Source organism: Canis lupus, chromosome 1, assembly GCF_048164855.1.
Source record: "Canis lupus baileyi chromosome 1, mCanLup2.hap1, whole genome shotgun sequence".
NCBI lineage: Eukaryota > Metazoa > Chordata > Mammalia > Carnivora > Canidae > Canis > Canis lupus.
Genome location: NC_132838.1, coordinates 83,311,117 through 83,336,311, shown reverse-complemented (window position 1 = coordinate 83,336,311; position 25,195 = coordinate 83,311,117). Strand labels below are relative to the sequence as shown.

The following is a 25,195-nucleotide window of genomic DNA, read 5'->3' as shown; positions in this document are numbered from 1 at the left end:
CACCACGTTTTTATGGTTCTATATATTTTTGTTCATTCTGCCATTTGTGTATCAGGGACTATCTGGTGGATAGTCTGGTGACACTAAAAGTGTCAAAAGGACCAGAGAAAAGACAAAACTGATGGCCCTATGTGAAACTAGGCCAGCCAGTGTGTCAATCTAGAGCCACCCCAGATAATTAAAGAGTTCATTCAGACGTCCTCATGGGACCCTGAGGAAACTTTTAGGGGTGGGCTTATTTCTGAAAATTTACACAGCACTGTCTTCCTGTCTTCTTTACTAAGATCAGATTTCTTTCCAAATCAACCAATCTTGACACGCCTCTGGAAGGATACACCTCAGAACAGCAAGACTTTGTTTTCAGCCACCTTTATCCCCCCACACCTTTCTGATGACCTTTCACCTCAGTTTTCCTGTCTGTAAAATAGGGACAATAAGCTGGTCTTGATCCCAAAGAAAGCTTAACTACTGTCTTCCAATAACTGCAAAGAAACCACCAGCTCCTCTCACAAGACTTGTGTGTTCCCAGCAGGAGCATCATCAGCCCCAAGGAGGCAAAAGCGGATGCTTGTTGGGGAGGATTTTTTTTATTTTTTTATTTTTATTTTATTTTTTTTTTAAATCTTCAGTGTTTCACTGGTTTGCGAAATCTTATGTCAGAGTGTTTAATTTGTCTTGTTAAGGAGAATCTCGGTTTAACGTCTTTCTCCTGGGGTGGAATGATCATGAGAGAAAGGTTAATAGGCAGAGCTCTTGCTGATGGGAATGTTATTCAGCCACAGCTGAAGTAAACTGGATTCAAACCAAGAGAAAAAAATGATCTAGTCCTCACATTCCGATTTCAAAAATGGGAGAAATGGTGAATCTCCTTCTGTAATATACCGGCAGGCACTCAGCGCTGTAATCTTCCATCAACCACACTGTCTTCAAGCTTGTTTTTAGTATTCACGTTAAATCTTTGAGGAGGTCTTGGTTCATCCATGCAACATTTCTATGGATGCTAAAAACCCGTGTTCTGTTTGGCAGAGCGTGCCTTTGCTTCAACCTGTGGCTCTCCCAGTAGCTCAGTTCTGGGAGGGCAGGGGCCAGATCGTGTGCTTCTCTGCTACCAACGCCAAGCTCACTGTCTGGTTATTGGTTCATCATATCTGATTATTAAAAATGGGATAATGAAAGAACTTTAGTTTTAACTAGAGCTGGGTCTGGGGTGAAGCAAGCAAGGGATAAGGGGGGTGGGGGGCGGTAAAATTTAAAGTGACACTTGCATAACCCGTCTGTTCCAAGCCAGAGACTCTCACCCTAGTCCTGACCCTGGTTTTTAACAGAAGTGGAGTCCGATTTCCAAATGCTCCTCTTTTCAAAGTTGATTTACACAGGCAATTCTCTAAAAGTGATAGAGTCACAGGAGTACAAGAACAAGGAATTTAAAACAACTATTTCAACACCCCTCCATTCCACTTTGATGAGTGAATGTCTTTCTACTAGCATCTGACTCACATTGACCCCAGAATCCTGAATTTTCCATTTCTGTCTTCTAGATTACTACGGATCTGAGGCAGCGCTGCACGGACAACCACACTGGGACGTCGGCCTCGGCCCCCATGGCTGCGGGCATCATCGCGCTGGCCCTGGAAGCCAAGTAAGCCTTTATCTCCCTATGTCTCCGCTGGCGACAACCCCTCATCTCAAGGACAACTTACCCACTCCCTACTATAGGATCCCTAGCACAAGAGCCCAGAGTAGAACCTTCTAAATCCCACCTTTAAAACACCAAAGATTAGGATTCTAAAAAGAGTTGTTTTCCCTATATTAAGAAAAAAAAAGCACTTTTTTTTTTTTTTGGTTTTTATATCCTTAAAAAATCAAACTGTGTAATTACTTTATTATGGAGTCATAGTGCAAGCATGCCAATTGGCTCCAACACTCTTGCCTTGTTGAGGTTTTTATTCTAGTCTGGGAATGTTCCTGGGAGTCTCAGAGCAGTTGGGGGCCCTTACCCTGCAGAACAGTGAGGCAGCTCAGATTCCATGACAATAGCGCTCCCTCTGGGGGACAGAATGTGTCAAGGTCATAGGACCGGAAGCACAGAGACAGGAACAACCCATCTACTACCTTCAGTCTTAGTCAACGTGGTCAAATTCTGTGTCGGAAAAGTTCCCTTTGAAAGGCCCCTTAGATTACGAGCGGTAGGTCTCACCTCTTCTTTCTGTAAACACCAGCAGATTTTGCTGTCTTCACTCTTTGAAATACCTGATCTTAATTCTTTCAAAACCTCATACAGATCTATACTCTCTTACCCTCAATTTCAAAATTATGAAACGTCCAGAAAACTGAAAGTACTTTTTGCACATTTGACACACAAACTCATCTGATGGCAGAGCTTGTCCTGAACTGATTTGAGGCTATTCGCAGTCCTGATTGTAAAAATTCATACATCTTACTGCAGAAATATGAATGTGTTTGGTTATGAGGTGCTGGCTCAGACCCCTACTGGAAGTTGTATGTAATATATGCTGTGGATGCTGTATCTCAAAAACCTTTGAATTCCAAATGCGTCAAGTCCAAGGATTTTAGAAAGGGGGCTGTGGGTCTGCGCTCTGACACCCTCCTACAAGAGGATCATAAAAGCCACTGAAGTAATAACTGTAAGTGTTTTCCCGAAAATAGCCTTCGACCCCTGCCCGGGGGGAGGAATGGAAAGCTACCCTGATTTAGTTGTACCCTTGATGTGCAACAATAGCAGGGACAGGAAAAGAATACCAGAGTCATGATGACACTCAGGTGCTTTGATAAGAAAGGTCCTGACTCGTCCATAGTACATTTACAGCCACCCCTCTTTGAGGCAGGGAGCCTGTGTTAGGGCGATCGGGCCTTAATGTCATATGGAAAGAGTAAATTGAAAGCCTTGGAGACAGACGGAAGAACACAGCTCTGGATGTGGGCTGCCTTAGTCTGTTCAGACTGCTGCAACAAAATACCACACATAGGGCAACTTATAAACAACAAACATTTATTTCTCATTTTGCTGGAGGCTGGAAAGTCCAAAATCAAGGCACTGGAAGATCTGGTGTCTGGTGAAAGCCCGCTTCCGGGGTGGGTCCCAGGGCAGCAGGAAGAGGCAAGGCAAGGGAGCTCTCTAGGATCTCTTAGAGGGCACTAATCCCTCTCATGAAGGCTCAACCTTCCTGATCAAATCACCCCCTAAAGGCCTCACATCCTGGTACCATCACATTGGACAGTAGGTTTCACGTATGAATTTTGTGAGGATAGAAGCATTCAGGACATAGCAGGTGTCCTCTCTCTTGCTGGCCTCTTGCCTAAGGATTGGAGCTGAGGAATATCCAGCTTCCCACAAGTATTTGTATTTCCTCCTTAAAAAAAAAAAAAAGATTTTATTTCTTTATTCATGAGAGACACAGAGAGAGAGGCAGAGACATAGGCAGAGGGAGAATCAGGCTCGCAGGACTTAGTCCCAGGACCCCAAGATCTCAACCTGAGCCAAAGGCAGATGCTCAACCACTGAGCCACCCACGTGCCCCCCGTATTTCTTCCTTTTTGATGAGGTTAAATATTAATCATTTCAGCGTATTATACCTCTTAAATTGGTAAACACATATTATAGCTTTTAAAGAAGTAAACATTCAGCATATTATATCTTTTAAAGTAACAGAGAATAGGGCGGCCTGGGTGGCTCAGCGATTTAATGCCATATTCAGCCCAGGGCATGATCCTGGAGACCGGGGATCGAGTACAACGTCGGGCTCCCTGCATGGAGCCTGCTTCTCCCTCTGCCTGTGTCTCTGCCTCTCTCTCTCTGTGTCTCTCATGAATAAATAAATAAAATCTTTAAAATAAAATAAAGTAGCAGAGAACTTGTGTTATACTTATCCTATTAAATTTTCACTTGACAACTTTTCCACTGGGCAGGTGTGACCCCAGAAGTCCATTAACTGTCTTTTTTAAGTTGGTCACTGTTGATGGGATTTTTGAAAATATATTATCTTCATCCTGAAGTTTTGGGGTTTCTCTCAGGAATATTTTCCTGTGCACAAAATATTGAAGGGGAAAAGAAAAAGTCAGGAATTTTGCCTGCACCCCTCCCAAAAAACCAGTTATAATCTCAAACTTAGCTTATATGGTATTCAGTTCCTTGGGATATTAATATAACATGACTATATCAACAATTCTTTTGACCACTATTTAAGCTCAAATGGAAAATCATTATTTTTGTGCCCCAAACAGCCCACTCAGTTGGGCTGATAAATTTGCTTTAGGGCTGGGAAAGGCTTTACCTGTTTTCTCTTTCTTTGCATTTTGAGCATTTTTAAAGACTAAACTGTGATGGGTGGAAGGAAGGTTGCAGGATATGCTCTGCCCGGAAGAATCCACTGTATGCTAAGATTTTAAGCAGTACAGTTTGATCATGGTACCAAAGTAGATGGTCAATAATCTGATAAAATAACACAGGATAAGCCTTGCCTCTTAACTCCGTGGGCTTGTTCCACAGGCCAGTCTTTGCCTGTAAGAGAAGTTGGAGGTTAAGGAAAAAGACGGCTGAATATTAAAACAGTGGGTCAGATATTGATGATAATAAACCAGGGTCAGTAAGCCTGGGCCTCCTGCATGCGTCAAATGTATCTGGAAGTAAGAAATTGTAGCAAGGAGCTCAAGTGACAGCAGGCCAAGGCTACAGTTTTGCAAGCGCTAAGTGTAAGCCTTGCAAATACACCCACCCACTCAGCAGCCCCCACTCCCCCAGGAGCTCCTCTTATACTAGTACTTCTCAACAACACTTGGACCTTGGTATTTGGAGAATCAGCCTTTCCTCTCACAAGCTGAAAAGCCTGATCTCCAAGATACTCCTTTGTAAGGAGAGAGGAGAGAAAGGTACAAGCGAGGCAGACTTACACCCCAGGGGCACTGCCACTACTTCAGATACGCATCCCCTGCTCAGGTCAGCAAGGAACGATGAGGCCTAGTTGGGGGGGGGGGGGGGGGGAGAGCTGCCTGCAGGAGCTTCAGTCCCCATGTGTGGGCCCGACCCAACTATCCGTGCCCTAGAGGGAGGAATTCCCATTTCTCCTAATGATGCCTGATTACAGTGTCCACTCAGGGGAGGCTCCCACCTCCTGAGCTGCTCACAGCCCAATTTCTTTGCATCCCCAGGTGCTTGGCTGCATCAGTAGAACAGTACACTCTCCTCTCGAGCTACTTCAACAATTGCCCTCTCTGCCATCCTGATTCTTCTCGCTCCCCTATGCTCCGAGCTTTAACCCCAAATGAAGAAAAAACAAAACAAAACACCTCTTAGGAATCTAAGAGAAAAGAAAATAAAAACAGATACAAAACATAGAAACAGATAAGCTTAAAGGGTGCAGATCTCTTATCCGAGCTCCACAAAAGCTTGGTCATAAGTTAACTCTGCTGTGACAGTTCACAGGACACACACCCCCACTCCGAAGGCCATCCTTTTTTCCCACAAGTGTGTAAGAACATATGTTGTGACAGATTCCAGAGTAGTGCACCCCAGATACTCAGGTAAAAGTATATTATACCCAAGATTGAAAGGGTTCTGGGTGCCTCTAAAAATCTACCACCTTTCCTGCTCTTCCTGGGTTTGAGCCTCTTCTCTCCAGCTGCCTCTGGCAGTCTGGTTGCAAACTTTGCCTTTTTAGTAAATAAGGCCATTTCCTCCTGCTCCCAAACCTGTTTCCTGGGCACTGAAAGCCATACATTTCTTAGCCTTCTAAAAACTGTAAGCAATTTCAGAATAAGAGAAAATATTGTCATCATAGAGAGAGGGAAGAAAACTTTTGTATTGGGATGCTTTCGTCATGTATATATTAGTTCAGAGGTTTATATTATTTCAATTATTGGGGTTTTGTGTATTTGAAAGGAATTTTTGGGTTTTTCAGCTGAGTGAAGAGGGAATTTTTATAATCAGTGATTACGAGTGAGCTAATTTTCATTTGGGCCATTGCTGTTTAAAGTGATGTCTTTTGGCATGGCATAACTCAGAGAGTTCTAGTAAAATGAGTGTCCTTAAATGAAGAATGTGGTGAAACATGACTAACAGTTTTAGATAAGCAGCCTGGAACACTAGGTCACATGTATAAAGAGCTAGATTTTGACACTAGTATATATTTAGCTAGTACATCTTGATGCTAGTGTGTGTGTGTGTGTGTGTGTGTGTGTGTGTGTGTGTGTGTGTGTGTATGGCTAGTACTCTAGCCCCCTGGGAAGAGAAAAGACAGTTGCTAGCAAATGATGTTTCCTGTAAAATGGTTTATAAAATAAAGATGGAAATAACTGATGTCCATACAAATATATTGTTCAGATTCTTTTTTTTTTAAGCCTTAATTATTTATTTGAGAGTAAGAGAGAGCATAAGATGGGGGGAAGAAGAGGCAGAGGGACAAGCAGACTCCCCACTGAGCAGGAAGCCAACTCCGGGCTGGACCCCAGGACCCTGGGATCATGACCTGAGCTGAAGGCAGATGCTTGACCACCTGAACCATCCAGCTGCCCCTACTATTCAGTTTCTTAAACTATGTTTTACTGAAAGTTTCCCTGACCTGAGTCTATAACTATTAGCAAAGAGAAGCTAGTTTAGTGGTGTCTTTTATGTGCTCAATTACCAGCATTAACTCAGAACATTCAAAATTTAAGTTTACTAAAGAAACCTTTTGGCCTTAAGTTGTAAATGGTCTCTCATTGGAAATTTGAGTAATATATGTTTAGCAACCAAGAAGTGTTACACAGTAAATGATGAGTAAAAGGGACTGAGTCAGGTAGAAACTTCTAAAGTCCTAGATAAAGGACCTTGACAAGGAGAGTACTGACACAAAAGCATCTTCCACAAATCCTTGTTTTAAGTGACCTCAAAGTGTTTTCCTCAAATCTCATATCTCAGGGGCCTCAGGGATACCTTCCTTTGAGAACATCTAATATATCTGAACCTAACTTCTGGAAATAAGTAAATTGGGGTGACAGCTTTCATTCTGTGTTGGAAATATACCTGCTCCTTCTGTATACTAGCTAGCTAGCTAGCTCCATGGGTATACATATACACACATCTCTAAGTAGGCTCATTTACTTTCTTCTTATTACGTATCTGTTCTCTCCTATTTCAAATGTCCTGTTGGAACATAACATATATTCGTATTTGTAGAACACAGGTTATAGAATGTATATGGAAAGAATATGGTACTAGGTAACTTAGTTAATTTATTGTTGTACTACAGATATTTTTATTTGTATTCTCTTCCAAATGAGTCTTAAACTCCTTGAGACTAAGGATTGTACCTTGCAGTCTTTATTTATATACATATAACAAATATCTAATACATGGTTTAAAAAAGTTAAAGCTTTATGCTAGATGCTAAGTGAATTAAGCAGGACGTAATTCGATTATTGGTAAAACATGTCACTTGCCTTCAAAGGGAGGCAAATGTACACTAACATATATGCACAAATTATTTAAGAAAGCCAGTGACATCATTTTGGGGCAAAGGGTTTCAGAATGTGGAGGATTTGGATGAAAATAGAAATGGCCAGCCTCCATGATCCAACTTGGAACATTGGTGCCATGACACTTTTATATTCTCCATGACATCTAAGCACAGCATTTTGCAAAAGGTCATTTCCAAACAAACATTAAATCAGTCCCATCTAGTCCAACCTTCTTCTTTTCTGTACCAGGAGAATAAAATGAACAGAATTGCTCAATTTCATATATTCATTATTTTTATATTTCAGTTCCTCTAGTTGGTGTTGATTAGTGACTTCTCCTCACACTACCTCAACTCCTCTCTTACCCAGTTGACTTATTGTTCCTTAGAACTGGGCTTAGTGTGGGTAAAAAGAAGACATGATATTATTCCCTCCGTTAGCTTCCAAGAGAAGCCCCTCTACCTCTGATCTTTAGTGGAAGGGATAATATGAGACATGGAAAGGTCAATGCGTGAAGAATTAAAGACGTGTTGAGCCACAGGAAGATCCATACCATATGCTGTTGATTTCAGGAAAACCATCCTGAAAATTCTTTTCTCAGGAAATTAAACTTACCATCTGCATTTCTTTTAAACCTACAAAGTCCATCTATAGAAATGTTATGCAGGGAACGCCTGGGTGGCTCAGCAGTTGAGTGTCTGCCTTCGGCTCAGGGTATGATCCTAGAGTCGTGGGATCGAGTCCCACATGGGGCATCTTGCAAGGAGCCTGCTTCTCCCTCTGCCCGTGTCTCTGCCTCTCTCTCTGTCTCTCTCTGTATCTCTCATGAATAAATAAATAAATCTTTTTTTTTTAAATGTTAATGCAGTTCCCACAGATCAACCACTGTATGCTTTGGCTCTACCTTTCATTACAACTTCTGTCTTCTGTATGTTTCCGGTGCAGGAAAAATAGGAGGAAATGCCTCAAGTATTTGAGATTCAATTCTTGTGAGAATTAATACCAATGACAGTTGAGATGGTGCCTGGAGTTTTTAATAAGCTGAGTTGAAGTCACTGATTGAGGGGCTTCAAAGTTCTAGAAGTGACCCGTCTCACAAAGAGACCACATAAGAAGGACTCGATAGACATAAACATTTCTAAATATTGGGGTTTGCATCTTAGGCCTGATATCTTGTAAACTCTTCTTATCTTTGTTTTTTTTAATTAAAAACACATGTCAATATAACATATTCCATCAGAAATTCTCCCAAGGGCCACATTCCCCTGTATGAAATGCTGCAGTGGGCGGAGAGACAAATGCATTTGGTTGTTGAGGTAAAGTAGCAGAGAACATACCAACTCTTTTAGGAGAGTTTTGCTTCTTTTGCTGAGAACTTCAGAAGCACATGCACAAAGAGTGAGAATATAGGCACATGTGCCCAGATTCCGTAGAATTACAAGGGTAAGGATGGAGTTAACATACAATCCTTCCCCCTCTCCCCATACTCTCAAGAGTTTCTTGAGTGCTTCAGTGTCATAGTTTGGGCTTAGCATTTAGCTGAGGTTTCTGGCATGAAGGGTAGGGATATGTAGCATGAGGAGGGTGGGGAGACTTAAAATGTGATCAGGGAGGAGGGCTGAAAAGGTTGGTGAGGTAAAAACAGCACACATTTCCACTTGAGGCCGAGCGGACAGAGAAGGGATGTACTGTCCTGAATTATTCCCTATAGTGAAATAATTGTAACCAGACCCACAGAGCAGTTACCACGGGCCTTCTGCCAGGACTGTGCATGAAAATAGCTTTGTTATGTCTACACACACACAGACAATACACTGTGTTCTCTAGCACTTTTCGAGTTCAAATTATGTGGAAGCCAATTTTCACTGGACTCAACTTTGTACCTAACTAGTGGTTAATGGCTTAAAACAGTACAGCTTCCAGAGGTGTCCTGAACTGCTGGAAAGCCCTGGTCAGGAGGCTCCTTCACCTTGTGTTGTCTTGAGATGCAGCTCATGTTTTCTATCCCCTTCCTGAGGTGGGGAAACTAAGAAAGGATGGGTAGTCGAGTCGCCCAGAGAGTGCACTGAGGACAGATAGGTGATCAGGTGATTGTTAGCTGCTTCTTTGGCTTAGCTGTATGTTCAAAAGTAATTATTCACTGAACATATTTTACTCTTATTAGTTTCCTAATAAATAAAGATCACTTCTGGGCACCTGGGTGGCTCATTCGTTGAGCATCTGCCTTTGGCTCAGGTCATGATCCTGGAGTCCCGGGATCAAGTCCCACATGGGGCTCCCCACAGGGAGCCTGCTTCTCCCTCTGCCCGTGTCTCTGCCTTTCTCTGTCTCTCTGAACAAATAAATAAAATCTTTTAAAAAGTTAAAAAATAAAGATCACTTCTTAGGAAGAGTAGTTCTCAATTCACTTGTAATCCCCAGCATTTTTCCTTATCAGGTGTCATATGTTACATTAGAAATGTCTCATGGAATAAATTTCCAAGATTTGTGATTTAACCTAAGCAATATCACTTTAAGACAAAGGTGAGAAGACCTTTTTGGTGTCCCCTGGGATTTGACCCATTTTATAGTAATTATATCACTATCTATGTTATGCCATCCTCTCCACCATCTTGACAAGAATTCCATCGCAAAGGACACTGGGCCTGAGAATTCTATAAGCAATGAGACCACTCTGAGAAAATAACAATGTAGGAAGCTTTTTATAGTTTAAGCCTAGAGGGAAAAAAAAAGTGTGTGAGAAGGGATTTTGGAAGGAAACTTCTTAAAAAAAAAAAAAGATTTATGTATTTATTTAAGATAGAGACAGAGACAAAGCAGGAGCAGTGTGAAGGGAGAAGCAGGGTTCTCACTGAGCAGGGCGCCCAATGCAAGGCTCGATCCTGAGATTCTGGGATCATGACCTGAGCTGAAAGCAGACACTTAACCGACTGAGTCACCCAGGCACCACTGGAAAGAAACTTCGAATCTCATTTTCCTCATCTCTGAAATGTGTATAAAGAGTATATGGTTGTTGGTAATATTGAGCTTATATGGAATCATTCATCCATTCAGTCGACATGTATTAATGGTCTACTAGTTGTCAGTTCCTACACTAGACACTGTAAGTTGAATGGTGGGTTGACACACATGGAATTTTTGTACTATTTGACAAGGCACTCTATAGCAAACCAAATGATGAGTACTAAGAACAACATAAACAGAATAGAATAATGAAGAGTGATTTGATGAAGGGAACCATTTTATCTAGAGTGATAATGGAGAGACCTTTTGGAGGAGGTCACATTCTAGCTGAGACCTGAAATATAAGATGGCTCATATATGGAACTGGACAGAGCATTCCAGGGAGAGTAAGGAGCAAGTTGGGAAGACCACATAGTTGGAACAAGGTTACTGGGTTTGAGAAATAGGAAGATATGCATCGGTAGTATGAGTTGAAAGTTTGGAAAAGTTTAGATCACATAGGATGTTATAGTAAGTAAGCATGATAGAGGTATGTGGAGTCTTTTAAGGAGGGAGACATGATTTGATTAAAATTTTTAAAGATTATTCCAGCTTCTGCTTGGAGAACTCTTAGTGTGGGAGCAAAGCAGGTACCGTTTTGGAAGCTAGTACCATAGTTCAGGAGAGATTAGGGTAGCCTGGTCAAGATGATGATGATGGAGACAGAAGTGGATAGATTTGATGTTCATTTTGCAAGTGCAGCAAACAGGGAATGAATTAGATAATGTGCTCTGAAGGAAAAGAAAAACTGAAGGCTGAGTTCTTGTTTCTTCATAGAGCTCTTGGCTAGATTGTGTTCCATTTGGGATTCTGAGAAAAGAAGCTTAAATACCCATGGGACTAGATCACTGGGCCTACAGGTCTTGCAACAAGACCTGTAGCCAGTAGCCAGTTCCTCCTACAATTACTGACTGTGCATTGGCTCCCCTAGCAATTTATTATGTAATTCTTAGAATTCACTAAGATCATGGTTTCTATAAATGACTAAGACAATTTACATTTTTTAAAAGAGAGAAAATATAGAATATGGATTTATTTACATTATAAATTGTTCATCGACTGCCATGTCCTTTAATTTAAATAGAGCATTAATAGCAAATTGACTTTTAGGCAGTTACCCCTAAGATTGCTTAGAAAACCTAATGAGTTAGTAGGTTTTCAAGAAGTATGTAAGTATGTAAAATTTAGTATTTAAATTTAATCTCTTGAGGGTTCGTGGATTTTATTCTTTGCCAGGAAATTTTTGTTCTTGATAGTGTCTATGGTAACACCCCAAATACTATCAAATATAATTTTTTTTTGCTAAGCATAAGAGAAGCTTTTATTTTTTATCCCCAGGGCCCATTATAGTTTTGTACCATAGTTTACTAACTTCATCGCTTTAATCAAAGCATATTTTAAGTACATTCTCCAAAATGACTTACTGTATGGCTTCATCAGATATCACTGTCTTTGTATTTGAACATTCTCAGATTTCTTCCTAAACTCTATATTGAAACCCAGTTAAAACTCAACCCTGATTTATCCTCTCAGGGTGAGATTTGAGTCCATCTGGCATATGGTCAAGTGGTCTTCACCTGTAATTTTTTACCTCTAGGATATGTTTGTGTCATTTGTTCAGAAGAAGCTAATTGTTACTAGTGACGCTATTATTTTTGTGGTTAGCTGATTCCAGCATTCTTTTTACTGTTTTTGAAGAATCATAATATGTTTTGCCATCAGTATGAGGGAAACATAAAGAAGAGAAGTGGAGCTGACAGATTGAAAAGCATGTCGTTTCACTAGCATGCAAGATTTATTCGTTCTGACCTCAACAAGTCGATTATGGCATTTGATTTGTCAAAAGCTCAAAGCAACAAATTCATAGTGAAGTAAGCTGTGATAACTCGTATACGACCTGCAAACAAAAAGAAAGATAGTTTGCGTGTAGAAGATTGGCTTATTTCTTGCCATCTTGAATTTTCATTTCTCTCTTTGTGGTGATTCTGAACCTTACTGAGTGATCATAGGCATGACGAACGTGAAGTAAAGTTTTGTATTCTTTGCATATCCCAGAAAAACAGAATTCCCTTGAAGTCTGGTAGCTTCTTTCTAACCCATAAAGTCATTGTACATCTGACTCTGATATGCTGTATATGAGACAGATTTTCTGCATGCCATGGGCCTCAACTGAGTGTGGAAGTAGTGCGTAAAAGTACAAAAAGGTAAAATCCAAAAATAAAATGCTGAAAAATAAAAACAGCTTTCACTGAATGCTTGCTCTGAATAGGCATTATCTCCCTATTTCAAATGTAGGAAGAGGCTTAGAAGTTTATCCAGGTGGTAAATGGTAGATCTGGAAATTGAACTCAAGGCGATGTGATGCCAGAATGCACTATTGCACTGCATCACCTTTCTGTTTAAAGAGCTATAACAAGATATGGTTAATTGCAAATGGCTGCCATGAAGTATAAGGGCCATGAGTATGGAGAAAGGGGATAAAACTTGGAATAGGGATGATTTAGGAGGACTTTAAAGAAAAAGAGGGATTCAAGCTATACTCTAAGGATTATTTTTTCAGCTTTAGTATGTATGAGTCATACGGAATCTTGTTTAAAGTTGCAGATTTTTGAGGACACCTGGCTGGCTCAGTTGGTAGAGCGTGTGACTCTTGATCTTAGGATTGTGAGTTCAGTCCCCATGTTGGGTATAGAGATTACTTAAAAATAAGATCTTTTTTTAAAAATGCAGATGTTGAAGCCCCCAAAATAGTTTGGGTAATTCAATTGCAAGTGGTCTCTAGATCACAGGAAGGAAACTCTCCCAGGCTGTGAGCCCCAGGAGCACCAAGAACAAGGTTGGGCACATAGAAGGCAATCAAATATTCATACAACAAGTGAATGAATAAGTGGTGAGAAGGAAATCTCTTAGTTATTCAAAAATATGAATAGGTATCTGTTTGGGTAGCTATAGTTAGTGGGGTATACTGCTGAGAAATTTAGTTTTAACTTTAAATGTTGACTGGTTCATTCAAGAAATACTTACTGAGTCATGCTTGTTACCATCATCTCTTTATTTTGAAACACTTTTTTTTGCCATCTCAGAAATTGCAATGCATCTTATGGTCACTGTTGCAACCTTTAGCATCAGAATTCTTTTTTTTTTTTTTTAAGATTGATTGATTGATTGATTGATTGATTGATTGATTGATTGATTGATTTATTATGGGGCAGAGACACAGGAGGAGGGAGAAGCAGGCTCCATGCCGGGAACCTGACGCGGGACTCAATCCCGGGACTCCAGGATCGCGTCCTGGGCCAAAGGCAGGCGCTAAACCGCTGAGCCACCCAGGGATCCCCTAGCATCAGAATTCTGATGTAACTCCATGTATGTCTGGCACCATGCTTAGAACTAGAATACAGCTATGAGCAAAGCATGTATGTTCCAAACATTAGCTGCCAGAATGGTAGAGCAGGTTCATCCCAAATGCATATGATGCTTCGAACCTGGCCTTCAGAGAGCATGCGTTCCAGCTAAGGACAGCATAAAAGTTAATTACATCTGACGTTAAGCACTATGAAAGAAAAAGTAAAACAAAGGATGATATTGTGATAGAAATTGCTGGTGGGCTAAGGGTAGGGAAGGGTGCATAATGGCAAATAAAGAAAAGATTAGGTAGGTCACCAATGAAATGATATCATTTTTGCTAAAAGTGGAGTCATAAAGTTGATCCAACTTATACTTGGTTTTTATGAGTTTTTACTGTTGTTGTTTGATTGCAGCATTAACTGAGTTTCACCCTTTTTTTATCCAATTGTGCTTGAAATCAAGACCAAGACTTATATAACAAGGCTAAATGAAAAGGAGAAATAATCCATATTTTTTCTACCATTATTGAGAAACATGCCCATATATGATTGAAAATGGGGCATCACTTCAGAGTTTAAAATTGTTCATCCAGAATCTAGTCAAAGTCTTATCTTTTTTTTTTTTTTTTAGAGGGGGGTAGGAGCAGAGGGAGAGGGAGAGGGAAGAGAATCTTAGGCTCCATGCCCAGTGTGGAACCAGATGCAGGGCTTGATCTCACAACCCTGAGATCATGACCTAAGCTGAAATTAAGAGTTGGATTCTTAACTGACTGAGCCACCCAGGCACCCTTTAATTTTCGATTTTTGGTGGACAAACTAGTTTATCTGAAAAACTTGGTACACAGCCAGGGAATGTTGGGAGGAGGGAAGAGAATTGAGAGAAATTTAAGGCAGGCTCTCAGAGGCGCCTGCTTGTGATTTGGCTATTGGAAACCTTTATAACTGACTTGAAAGAATGTAAGAGGGAGCTTCCTGGAGAAAGCATGATCTGGGAGTGATCATATTAGTCATGCTGTATTCTTATTCACTGCTCTGAATTTAGGTGCCATTGGAGGTGACATAGCCTCATTGCCATAGCAGATGTATTCAATTTTATAATGTTCATTGTGCTAAAACTCCCCATTATAGGCAATACCATACCTGGAATAGAAAATACTTGTGATCAGTTTGTCTGAGAAATCATAACATTGGAAGTTTGCCCAGAGACCATCTGGTCTGTAGAGATGCTATTTAGCAAGAGTGTTCAAAGATCACCAGGCAAGGGAGAATAATACTGGTAAGATAATTCAGGTAATTTTTAAAATAAAGGGGTTTTTTTAGTTTAAAAAATTCTTAAGTGACTTATTTGGAAATTATGTACTATTTTGGTAAAAAAAATTTTTAATTATATAAAATGGTGCTGTCCTTATTTGGCAAAATTAAATTACCAGTCATCCACTGATTCCATTTGCACTAAAATATTTAATACTGAAAGATCCCAGAAGAGCAAACCCATCACCAATATTGCTAGCAATAGAACCATTTAAAAATTAGATTATTATCACTAAAATAATACATACCATTTTTTTAAAAAAGCATGTAGAAATATAAAAACAAAGATCAAAAGCATCCCTACACAACTTTCAGCAGCTCAGCAACTGTTTTATGCTTGAATAGTACAGTAACTTCTAATACTATGATGCCTGTTTCAAACACTCTTAATATACGCAATGTATTTATTGCAAAAATATTTCCTACTTGATTGTCTTCAATCTGCCTATCACCTTCCCTTCAGATCCTGTTGTTCCTCTTGTCCTCCCTTCTCTATTAGTCTTTTACCATCCATTTTAACAACATAATGCTTTGTCCAACACAGTCAAGCAAGATTAGATTCAAGAAGATTCTTCTAGGTCGTTGTGAGTTCTGTCTCTGTCCACTTGTTGAAAATTGGGTGTCAATCAACTCCTGAATTCTAGCAACTGATATTCAACTTGAATTTCAGAAACGTGTTTCCAAGTCACTCGAAAGGGCTGTAAATGCTGTGAATCCTCTACAAATCATGTACTAATCATTTATGTTATTAATATTTTTCTTATTGGCATATGCTCCACATATTAGCCCTGGCCATAGTTATTACAAGTATTTTATCAATTTTTCATCTACTTTCTTTTTTAAGATTTTGTTTATTTATTCATGAGAAACACACAGAGAGAAGGGGAGGCAGAGACACAGGCAGAAGGAGAAGCAGGCTCTATGCAAGGAGCCTGACCTGGGATTCGATCCTGGGTCTCCAGGATCAGGCCCTGGGCTGAAGGCGGTGCTAAACCTCTGAGCCACCCAGGCTGCCCTGTCATCTACTTTCAAGTTTGCTTCAGATTGTTTTGGCAGAGGGGGCTTTTTTTTCTTTATTCTTTCATTATTATTAGTCAATTATCTGTGTTTTTTATAATAAATTTTGCAGTTAGTCATGACTCATTTTTTAGACCTTCTGGAGAATTTTATGTATGCTTAAGAAAGCTATGTATGCTTTCCCCCTAAAATGAGCCCAGGCACATGTATAATAGAGGATTTTCTGTACCCCAAAGTAACCTATGGGCCCCAAGTTAAGAGCTCAGGTTAGAAAGTCTTTCCTATCTCAAAGTCTCAAATACCAACTTCCATTTTCATCTAGGGCTTTATTTCATTTTTTTTAAGATTTTATTTATTTATTCATGAGAGACATAGAGAGAGAGAGGCAGAGACACAGGCAGAGGGAGAAGCAGGCTCCATGCAGGGAGCCCGACATGGGACTCAATCCTGGGTCTCCAGGATCACACCCTGGGCTGAAGGTGGCTGGCGCTAAACCGCTGGGCCACCCGGGCTGCCCTTATTTCATTTTTCAATGTTAATGTCTAACCACGTAGAATTTATTTTGGCATTCAGTAGGAGGCTCTAAGTTGAATTTTTATAGAGATCCATTTACTCGATGCCATTTCTTACGTAATCTTCCTCTCCAAAAACAATTTGTTTTGCATTCCAGTCATTGAATTTATCAAGGTCTCCCTTGCGTTTTCTGTTTATTATTCTGTCTATTCTTTGACATTACATGATCATTCCACTTTTTAAATATTTTCTGAAGCATTTCTACCTGTTTATTTTTCCTGGAAAATTTTAGAACCATTTTGCCGTGTTCCCCAAAACAGGCTGAATGACAATTTATGACAACTGTATGAATCTTGGCTTCTTTATAACAGTTTGTTTTCCCATTCAAGAAAATTTGCCTCTGAATTATTCAGATCTCTCTTTTATTGGCAAAATAACATTTCAGGCTTGTCTTTAGTTCCATACTTTTTTGGGTAGATTTCTTTTTTGGAATAGTAAATATTTGAATGCTTTGCTGTTACTGTTACATCATGTATAACAGAGATACTGTTTTTGTATGTTTTCTTTTCTCTAGCCCCTTTAATTCACATTGTGTTGTAACTGATTACCTTGTTTTTTGAGGGGAGGGAATATATACATGACTTTGGACTATGGTAACTCTCTCTTCATTTGAATTTTTTCTGGGTTTGTTTTCATTTACAAACTGGTCATTATGACTGCAGGTCTTGGAGTCAGGCTGACATCAGTTCCAGTCCTGCCTCCACTCTATTACTACCTAGGTAGCCTTGAACAAGTGAAAATTATGTTTCTTGACCTCATTAAATTTTGGTTTCTTCATCTGAAATTTGGGGCAATAACCCAGAATCACCAGTTTGTTGCCAGGATGAAACAGATGTGGACATATGGAAAGTAGTACAAATATAGAAGCTGATATAATCATGATTAGTGTTTCTGTTATATTAGCCCACCGTTTAAAATATTAAGTATCAAAAATGACAATAAGCTTTCGTGTCTAGGTCCTGATTTTCTCTGGATTCTTTTTTTTTTTTATTTGTTTCACTTTTTGTTGATTTTTTTTTTCTTTTCTTCATGTGGCTATGCAGCATTTTTGGTTTTACAAAGGTTTTGTTAAAAATGGAATTTGGATCTTTTCTCAGTATCTGTTGAGGTTTTTGACATTTAGTTTGCCATATTAGAATCATTTATGGGACTTATTAGAATAATAGATTTTTAATATTATTTCTTTTTATATTACAAGTGAAATTTGGTTGTTTAGTATGCAGTTGGTTTAGTATTAGAATATTTTATACATGCCTTTGTGTTTATTTTCCTAAGTGACATTTATAGTTTCTTTTTTTTTTAAGATATTTATTTATTTATTGATTGATTTATTTATTTATTTATTTATTTATTTATTCATGAGAGGCACATGGGGGGGGGGGTAGAGACACAGGTTAGAGGGAGAAGCAGGCTGCATGCAGGGAGCCTGATGTGGGACTCGATCCTGGGACTCCAGAATCACGCCCTGGGCCGAAGGCAGGCGCTAAACTGCTGAGCCACCTAGGGATCCCCATAGTTTCTTGAACTGGATAGTGTGCATGTGTATATGTTCTATATTGTTACAGCACCTAGCTAATATTAATTGTGTACTTATGAGATATGAGGAGAATCTCGTAAAGTGTACTTTCTTTATTTTTTTTCTCATTTATTCCTCAAATATATGGTTGCATAGGTAGTAAATGAAGAATCAAGCCTCCTAACCTAGATTGGTTTAACCTGTCTGTACTCTGCCTCTCTACCACTTCGTTGTTACTGTTGGTTTTTTATATCAAGATGTTAAATTCACAAAACAAATTGTGAAACTTTGCATCTATTCTTTCCTCTGGAGACATTTACGATTACTATCCTTGTAAGTTTGAAGGAAACCATCTGTCCCTAAAGCCTTTGAGGTGCTCCTTTGATAAATTTTCAATCTTAATTTTTTTTCATCTATATTCTTCAGAACCAGGTCCATTTCGTAAGATTCTCAAATTTATTAACTAATAATTACATATAGTTACATATATAACTGTAATATAATGGCATATTTTGTAATTTGTAGCATAATATAATTATTTTAATATATGTAATATTAATATGATATATTTTATATATTATTTTCTTTGTTAGATGTTCTGTTGCTATTCTTCCTTTCAAAAGACCAGTTCTTAGATTTGTTAATGATTAATGCTGTTTTTTTCATTAATATCTTTCCTGTTTTCCTGTGATCACTCTTCATTCTTTATTAATCTTATTGGTTGAATCATGGTTCATTTATTTTTCCTTTTACATTAGTATGATTTAAAAAGAAAAAAACCTGCAGATTTACTTCTGAACACACTTTTGGCTATCATTACTTTTTAAGGATGTTTGGGCTTCCTTTTTGGTAGAATGACAATTGAGAATAATAGTTTTAAGTATTAACACACTTTGTCTCTATTGAGATTAATTATTGACCTTTTTCCCCCCACTATGCTGTGGTCAGATAATGAAGTTAGGTTATCAGCCACACTAGTGGTATGTGAAGTATTGTTTTTCCTTAGGGCAGTTGAGGTTTCCTTTTGGCTCAGTATATCGGCAATTAAAAAAGCTCTTTTTTTTTTTTTTTAAGCTCTTTAGTAAAAAAAAAAATAATAATAATAATAATAAATAAAGCTCTTTAGTTGGTGCGTGAATTCTTAAGAAAAAGAAATTATTCTTTGTAGGAGATATGTTTTAATACTATTAACGTATATCTTTTATGTAAACAAATCCTTTGTAGTCTTTTCCCTGAAATAAATGGATTAAATTACCTGACTGGGGCACCTGGGTGGCTCAGTGATTGAGTATCTGCCTTTGGCTCAGGGCATGATCCCAGGGTCCTAGCATCGAGTCCCACACTGGGATCTCTGCAGGGAGCCTGTTTCTCCCTCTGCCTACATCTCTGCCTCTCTCTGTGTGTCTCTCATGAAAAACTAAATAAAATCTTTAAGAAAAAAATAAAATAAAATAAAATGCCTAAATAGTAGTCTGGGTCCCTCAGTTACTTCTTTTTTCTTATAGTGTTTTATCCATACATTTTTTTTAATAAATTTATTTTTTATTGGTGTTCAATTTACCAACATACAGAATAACACCCAGTGCTCATCCCGTCAAGTGCCCCCCTCAGTGCCCGTCACCCATTCACCCCCACTCCCCGCCCTCCTCCCCTTCCACCACCCCTAGTTCATTTCCCAGAGTTAGGAGTCTTTATGTTCTGTCTCCCTTTCTGATATTTCCCGCCCATTTCTTCTCCCTTCCCTTATATTCCCTTTCACTATAATTTATATTCCCCAAATGAATGAGAACATACACTGTTTGTCCTTCTCCGACTGACTTACTTCACTCAGCATAATACCCTCCAGTTCCATCCACGTTGAAGCAAATGGTGGGTATTTGTCATTTCTAATGGCTGAGTAATATTCCATTGTATACATAAACCACATCTTCTTTATCCATTCATCTTTCGATGGACACTGAGGCTCCTTACACAGTTTGGCTATTGTGGACATTGCTGCTAGAAACATCGGGGTGCAGGTGTCCCGGCGTTTCATTGCATCTGAACATTTGGGGTAAATCCCCAACAGTGCAATTGCTGGGTCGTAGGGCAGGTCTATTTTTAACTCTTTGAAGAACCTCCACACAGATCAGTATCAGTGGAACAGAATAGAGAACCCAGAAGTGGACCCTCAACTTTATGGTCAACTAATATTCGATAAAGGAGGAAAGACTATCCATTGGAAGAAAGACAGTCTCTTCAATAAACGGTGCTGGGAAAATTGGACATCCACATGCGGAAGAATGAAACTAGACCACTCTCTTTCACCATACACAAACTCAAAATGGATGAAAGATCTAAATGTGAGACAAGATTCCATCAAAATCCTAGAGGAGAACACAGGCAACACCCTTTTTGAACTCGGCCATAGTAACTTCTTGCAAGATACATCCACGAAGGCAAAAGAAACAAAAGCAAAAATGAACTATTGGGACTTCATCAAGATAAGAAGCTTTTGCACAGCAAGGGATACAGTCAACAAAACTAAAAGACAACCTCCAGAATGGGAGAAGATATTTGCAAATGACGTATCAGATAAAGGGCTAGTTTCCAAGATCTATAAAGAACTTATTAAACTCAATACCAAAGAAACAAACAATCCAGTCACGAAATGGGCAAAAGAGATGAAGAGAAATCTCACAGAGGAAGACATAGACATGGCCAACACGCACATGAGAAAATGCTCCGCATCACTTGCCATCAGGGAAATACAAATCAAAACCACAATGAGATACCACCTCACACCAGTGAGAATGGGGAAAATTAACAAGGCAGGAAACCACAAATGTTGGAGAGGATGCGGAGAAAAAGGAACCCTCTTACACTGTTGGTGGGAATGTGAACTGGTACAGCCACTCTGGATCCATACATTTTGATAGAAACATTTCATGCTGTTAGATATTTATTATAGACACTACCTTATCTTTCTGCTAAATTATACTTCCTTGTCCTTTTCAGTGTCTTTTTTTAAGATTGTATTTATTTTTTTCATAAGAGACACAGTTAGAAAAGCAGAAACACAGGCAGAGGGAGAAGCAGGCTCTGCAGAGAGCCCAATGAGGGACTCGATCCCAGGACCCCAGGACCCCAGAATCACAACCTGAGCCAAAGGCAGATGTTCAACCATTGAGCCTCCGGGACATCCCCTTTTCAGTGTCTTTATGTCTAAAATGTTATAGTATTTCAATTAATTTTGTCATCCATACCTTTACATGTGTGTGTGTTGTGGAAAAATCTCTCCCTTTCTTTAATTTTTAGTTTCTATATTTTTTTAGGAAAAAATATTTTAAAATATTTTAATAATTTTTAAATTTTAGGTTTTAAATAAAGCTGATATTTAAAAATAAATATATCTTACAACAAGGGAGTTCTCCCCTTTGCCTCCTTGCTATATGAACATGGCTCATGCTTACTTTGCTGTTCCCACCTACACTTATATATCCATGTTTAATACCATAATCTGGATTTATGCAACAGGCTATTTTTTTTAAAGATTTTATTTATTTATTTATTCATGAGAGACAGAGAAAGAGGCAGAGACACAGGCAGAGGGAGAAGCAGGCTCCATGCAGGGAGCCTGATGCGGGACTCAATCCAGGGACTCCAGGATCATGCCCTGGGCTGAAGGCGGTGCAAAACCACTGAGCCACCCAGACGTCCCACAACAGGCTATTTTAATTAATTTATTTCTTCCCATTATTTTTTTCTTTTTTGAAGGATTGTGTTAAGAGACTTGTTAAGTCTTCCCTCTGTGTTTATTTTTGAGCCATGGGAAGGCCTTTCATAACAACAACACGTTCTAGGGTTTTTAATTTGGACTTATGTATTCATCGGCTGAAATAGATCTTAACGTTATCTGCTTTATTTTGGTTTTCAGAGCGTGTGTTTGTAGAGAGGTAGGTTAGTTTACTTTGTCAGTCCTATCAATGGGTGTCTTCTGCATTTACTCATGAAGGACAGGAGGTTAGCATAAAATTCTTGGGCTTAAAAAAAAAAAATTCTTGGGCTTATTTCCTTTCAGTGGTTTTAACTGTCCTTTTTCATGGGTCTCCTGAAATGAGCTTTGCAGAGAATCCTAAGGCAGAAATTCTGCTTTAATTCCTAAATAACTTTAAAAAAAAAAAAATCTTATTTATTCATGAGAGGCAGAGACGCAGGCAGAGGGAGAAGCAGGCTCCCTGCAGGGATCTCAACCACTGAGCCACCCAGGTGTCCCAATTCCTAAATAGCTTTTAAGATACTTTTCATTAGTATCTATCTATATGTACACACTATATGTGTACATATAGATAATCCTATAGATTATATGTACACGTACACATACATATACAGATATCAGGATGACTGTAAGAGATGCAATTCTTCATATTTCCTGAAACATACTGAGTTCTTCGAGCCTACCTGGGGCATTTTTAATCAAGTGGGATTTTGATTACTAATAAAGCCTACCCTGGGAGTCTGAGAGACCTGCATGCAAATTCCTGTTCTTGTTCTCCTGTTACTGACTTTAGGATCCATATGTAACCTGTCTAAGCCTTAGTTTCCACTTCCCTGTAAAGGGAAGAATAATATTATCTGCATCCTGCAGTGGTTTGTGTGCATTACTGTAAGTAAATCGTGAAGACTCAGTAGGTGTTGGTCCTCAGAGGCAGACAAAACTCCTATCTCGAAGTGGGTTTCTGTTTTCTGGCCTCCAGCTCTGTCATCTTGCATTTCCTTGTCATCTCTTCATTAGTTTCCTTTAAAAAAAAAATTTGTGGGGAGTTCTTATATTTGTAGTCCACATTATTAACTCAATTTTCCATACTATCAGTTTCACAGTATCCATATCCGTTATCAATTGACTCCCTCTAATGCAAACTTTGTTTTGCTAATACTACTCTATGCTCCTTTTAGTCTTTCTCTCAATTTCTATTTTGGCATCTAAACCTGCCTTCCTTATTGCTATATTTGCTTTTCGTTCACTGTCTTTTCCACGGGCTCCATATTATTTTTCTTCATTTTTCCTGTCCCCGTACTTCCCTTTTTCTTTTTTTAAGATTTTATTTATTTATTCATGAGAGACATAGAGAGAAAGGCAGACACAGTCAGAGGGAGAAGCAGGCTTCCCGCAAGGAGCCCGATGTGGGACTCAATCCCAGGACCCTGGGATCACCACCTGACCCAAAGGCAGATGCTCAACCACCAAGCCACCCAGGTGCCCCCTGTACTTCTAAGTACCTTTTACTTTTTTTCTTTTTCCTTCCCTTCTTCCTTCCTATGTTCCTATTTTTTTCCTTTTTTTTTTTTTTAATCACTCTCAATGAGAAATTCTAGCTTTAGAAAGGGTGTGAGCTGTCCCTGCTCTGCTTAACATCCAAGCACAGACCTATTCAAACTTGCCCTTAAAGGATTAGATGATAGACAAAACCCTTTGGTCAATTATCAGATCCTGGCAGAGATCAGATCCAAAGTGAGGAGTGCCAGGTAAGAAGTTGTTTGTTTGTTTTTAAGATTTTATTTCTTTACTCATAAGAGCCACACAGAGGCAGAGACACAGGCAGAGGGAGAAGCAGGCTCCCCATGGGGAGCTCAATGTGGGACCCCGGGATTATGACCTGAGCTGAAGGCAGACACTTAACCATTGAGCCACCTAGGCATCCCTCTTGGTATTTTTCTTATTAATTAATTAATTAAGTAAGTAAGTAAGTATCTATTTATTTTTGAGAGAGAAATAGCATGACCTAGGGGAGGAGCAGAGGGAGAGAGAGGCAAACTCCCTGCTGAGTGGGGAGCCTGATATCAGGGGACTCCATCCCAAGACCCCAAGATCATGATGTGAGCCAAAGGCAGATACCTAACTGACTGAGCCACCCACGTTCCCCTCTCTGTCTTTTCTTAAATGGCTACTACAGCTCCAGCCATCACATCCACATTCAAGTAAAAGAAGGAAGGAAAGAGTGAAGGAAAATTGGGGAATGCCTGTGTCAGGAAAGCAAAGGCTTTCTCAGAAAAGCCCAGTAAACTCCTACTTAATTTTATTACTCAGAATTCCATCTCATGTGCACCCCTCCCTGCCGGGGCATCTGGGGGACATGACTTTGGTATCTCACATGTAGACTAAGAAAGGCAGTAAAAAAGAAAGGTAGAATTTACCCCCTAATTCCTGCCATAATTTCTAGGAATTGAAACTCTAAAAATAGAGATAGAACACATAGCAGAGTTAATGCTCGGGCTGCCTTGAAAATAAAAAAAAAAGAGTACATGTCTAGTAGAGAATCATGTATATACTTTCTTAGGCCAGGAGTATCTTTGGTCTTTAATTCAGGGGATAGATGGGGAAGCAGGCTTAACTTTTGGGGGGTCTTTCATCACTACTTCCTCCCTCTACTTTCCTTTAAGTGACAAGCCAGCTTTGTTTTCTTAATGTAAAGTACAGAAATGTTAAACATTCTTTTGCTTATTCCAGTCACATCAGCCATAAGGTTATTTGAAATATTCTGTACAAAATACAGAATTTTTGTTCTAGATTTCTGTTAACCTTTCCCGCAATGGGTATGTACAGTGCATAAGGCTTTTTAAAAATATTTTTTAAAGATTTTATTTATTTATTCATGAGAGACAAGAAAGAGGCAGAGACATAGGCAGAGAGAGAAGCAGGCTCCCTGCGGGGAACCTGATGTAGGACTCAATCCCCGGACTCCGGGATCACGTCCTGGGCCAAAGGCAGACACTCAACACTGAGCATCCCTAAAAATATTTTTTTGTTACCATTGACATCTAGTAATTAGAAAGACTGCTAGGAGTTGACATAATAAACCAGGGGTTTCTAAAATAGAATAACATTTACTTAAAATTCTAGAATCCAAAATGCATACTGATTTTCACTGAACTTTAAAAGGCAGGTGAACACTGAAAAATCCCTGTTTAAAAATATACTTCTTGATAAGCAGGTAGA

At 39.2% G+C, this 25,195-nt stretch overlaps 1 protein-coding gene across 4 annotated transcripts in view; it reads left to right on the top strand.

Annotated features, from left to right (window-relative positions):
• PCSK5 (proprotein convertase subtilisin/kexin type 5) overlaps positions 1 to 25,195 on the top strand; it is a 457,779-nt gene that overhangs the window by 196,033 nt on the left and 236,551 nt on the right. For all 4 annotated transcript variants that reach the window (XM_072837738.1, XM_072837739.1, XM_072837740.1 and 1 more), the window contains exon 9: positions 1,539 to 1,639. In XM_072837738.1, the coding sequence (XP_072693839.1) occupies positions 1,539 to 1,639 (101 nt within the window). The remainder of the gene's footprint in view (positions 1 to 1,538; positions 1,640 to 25,195) is intronic.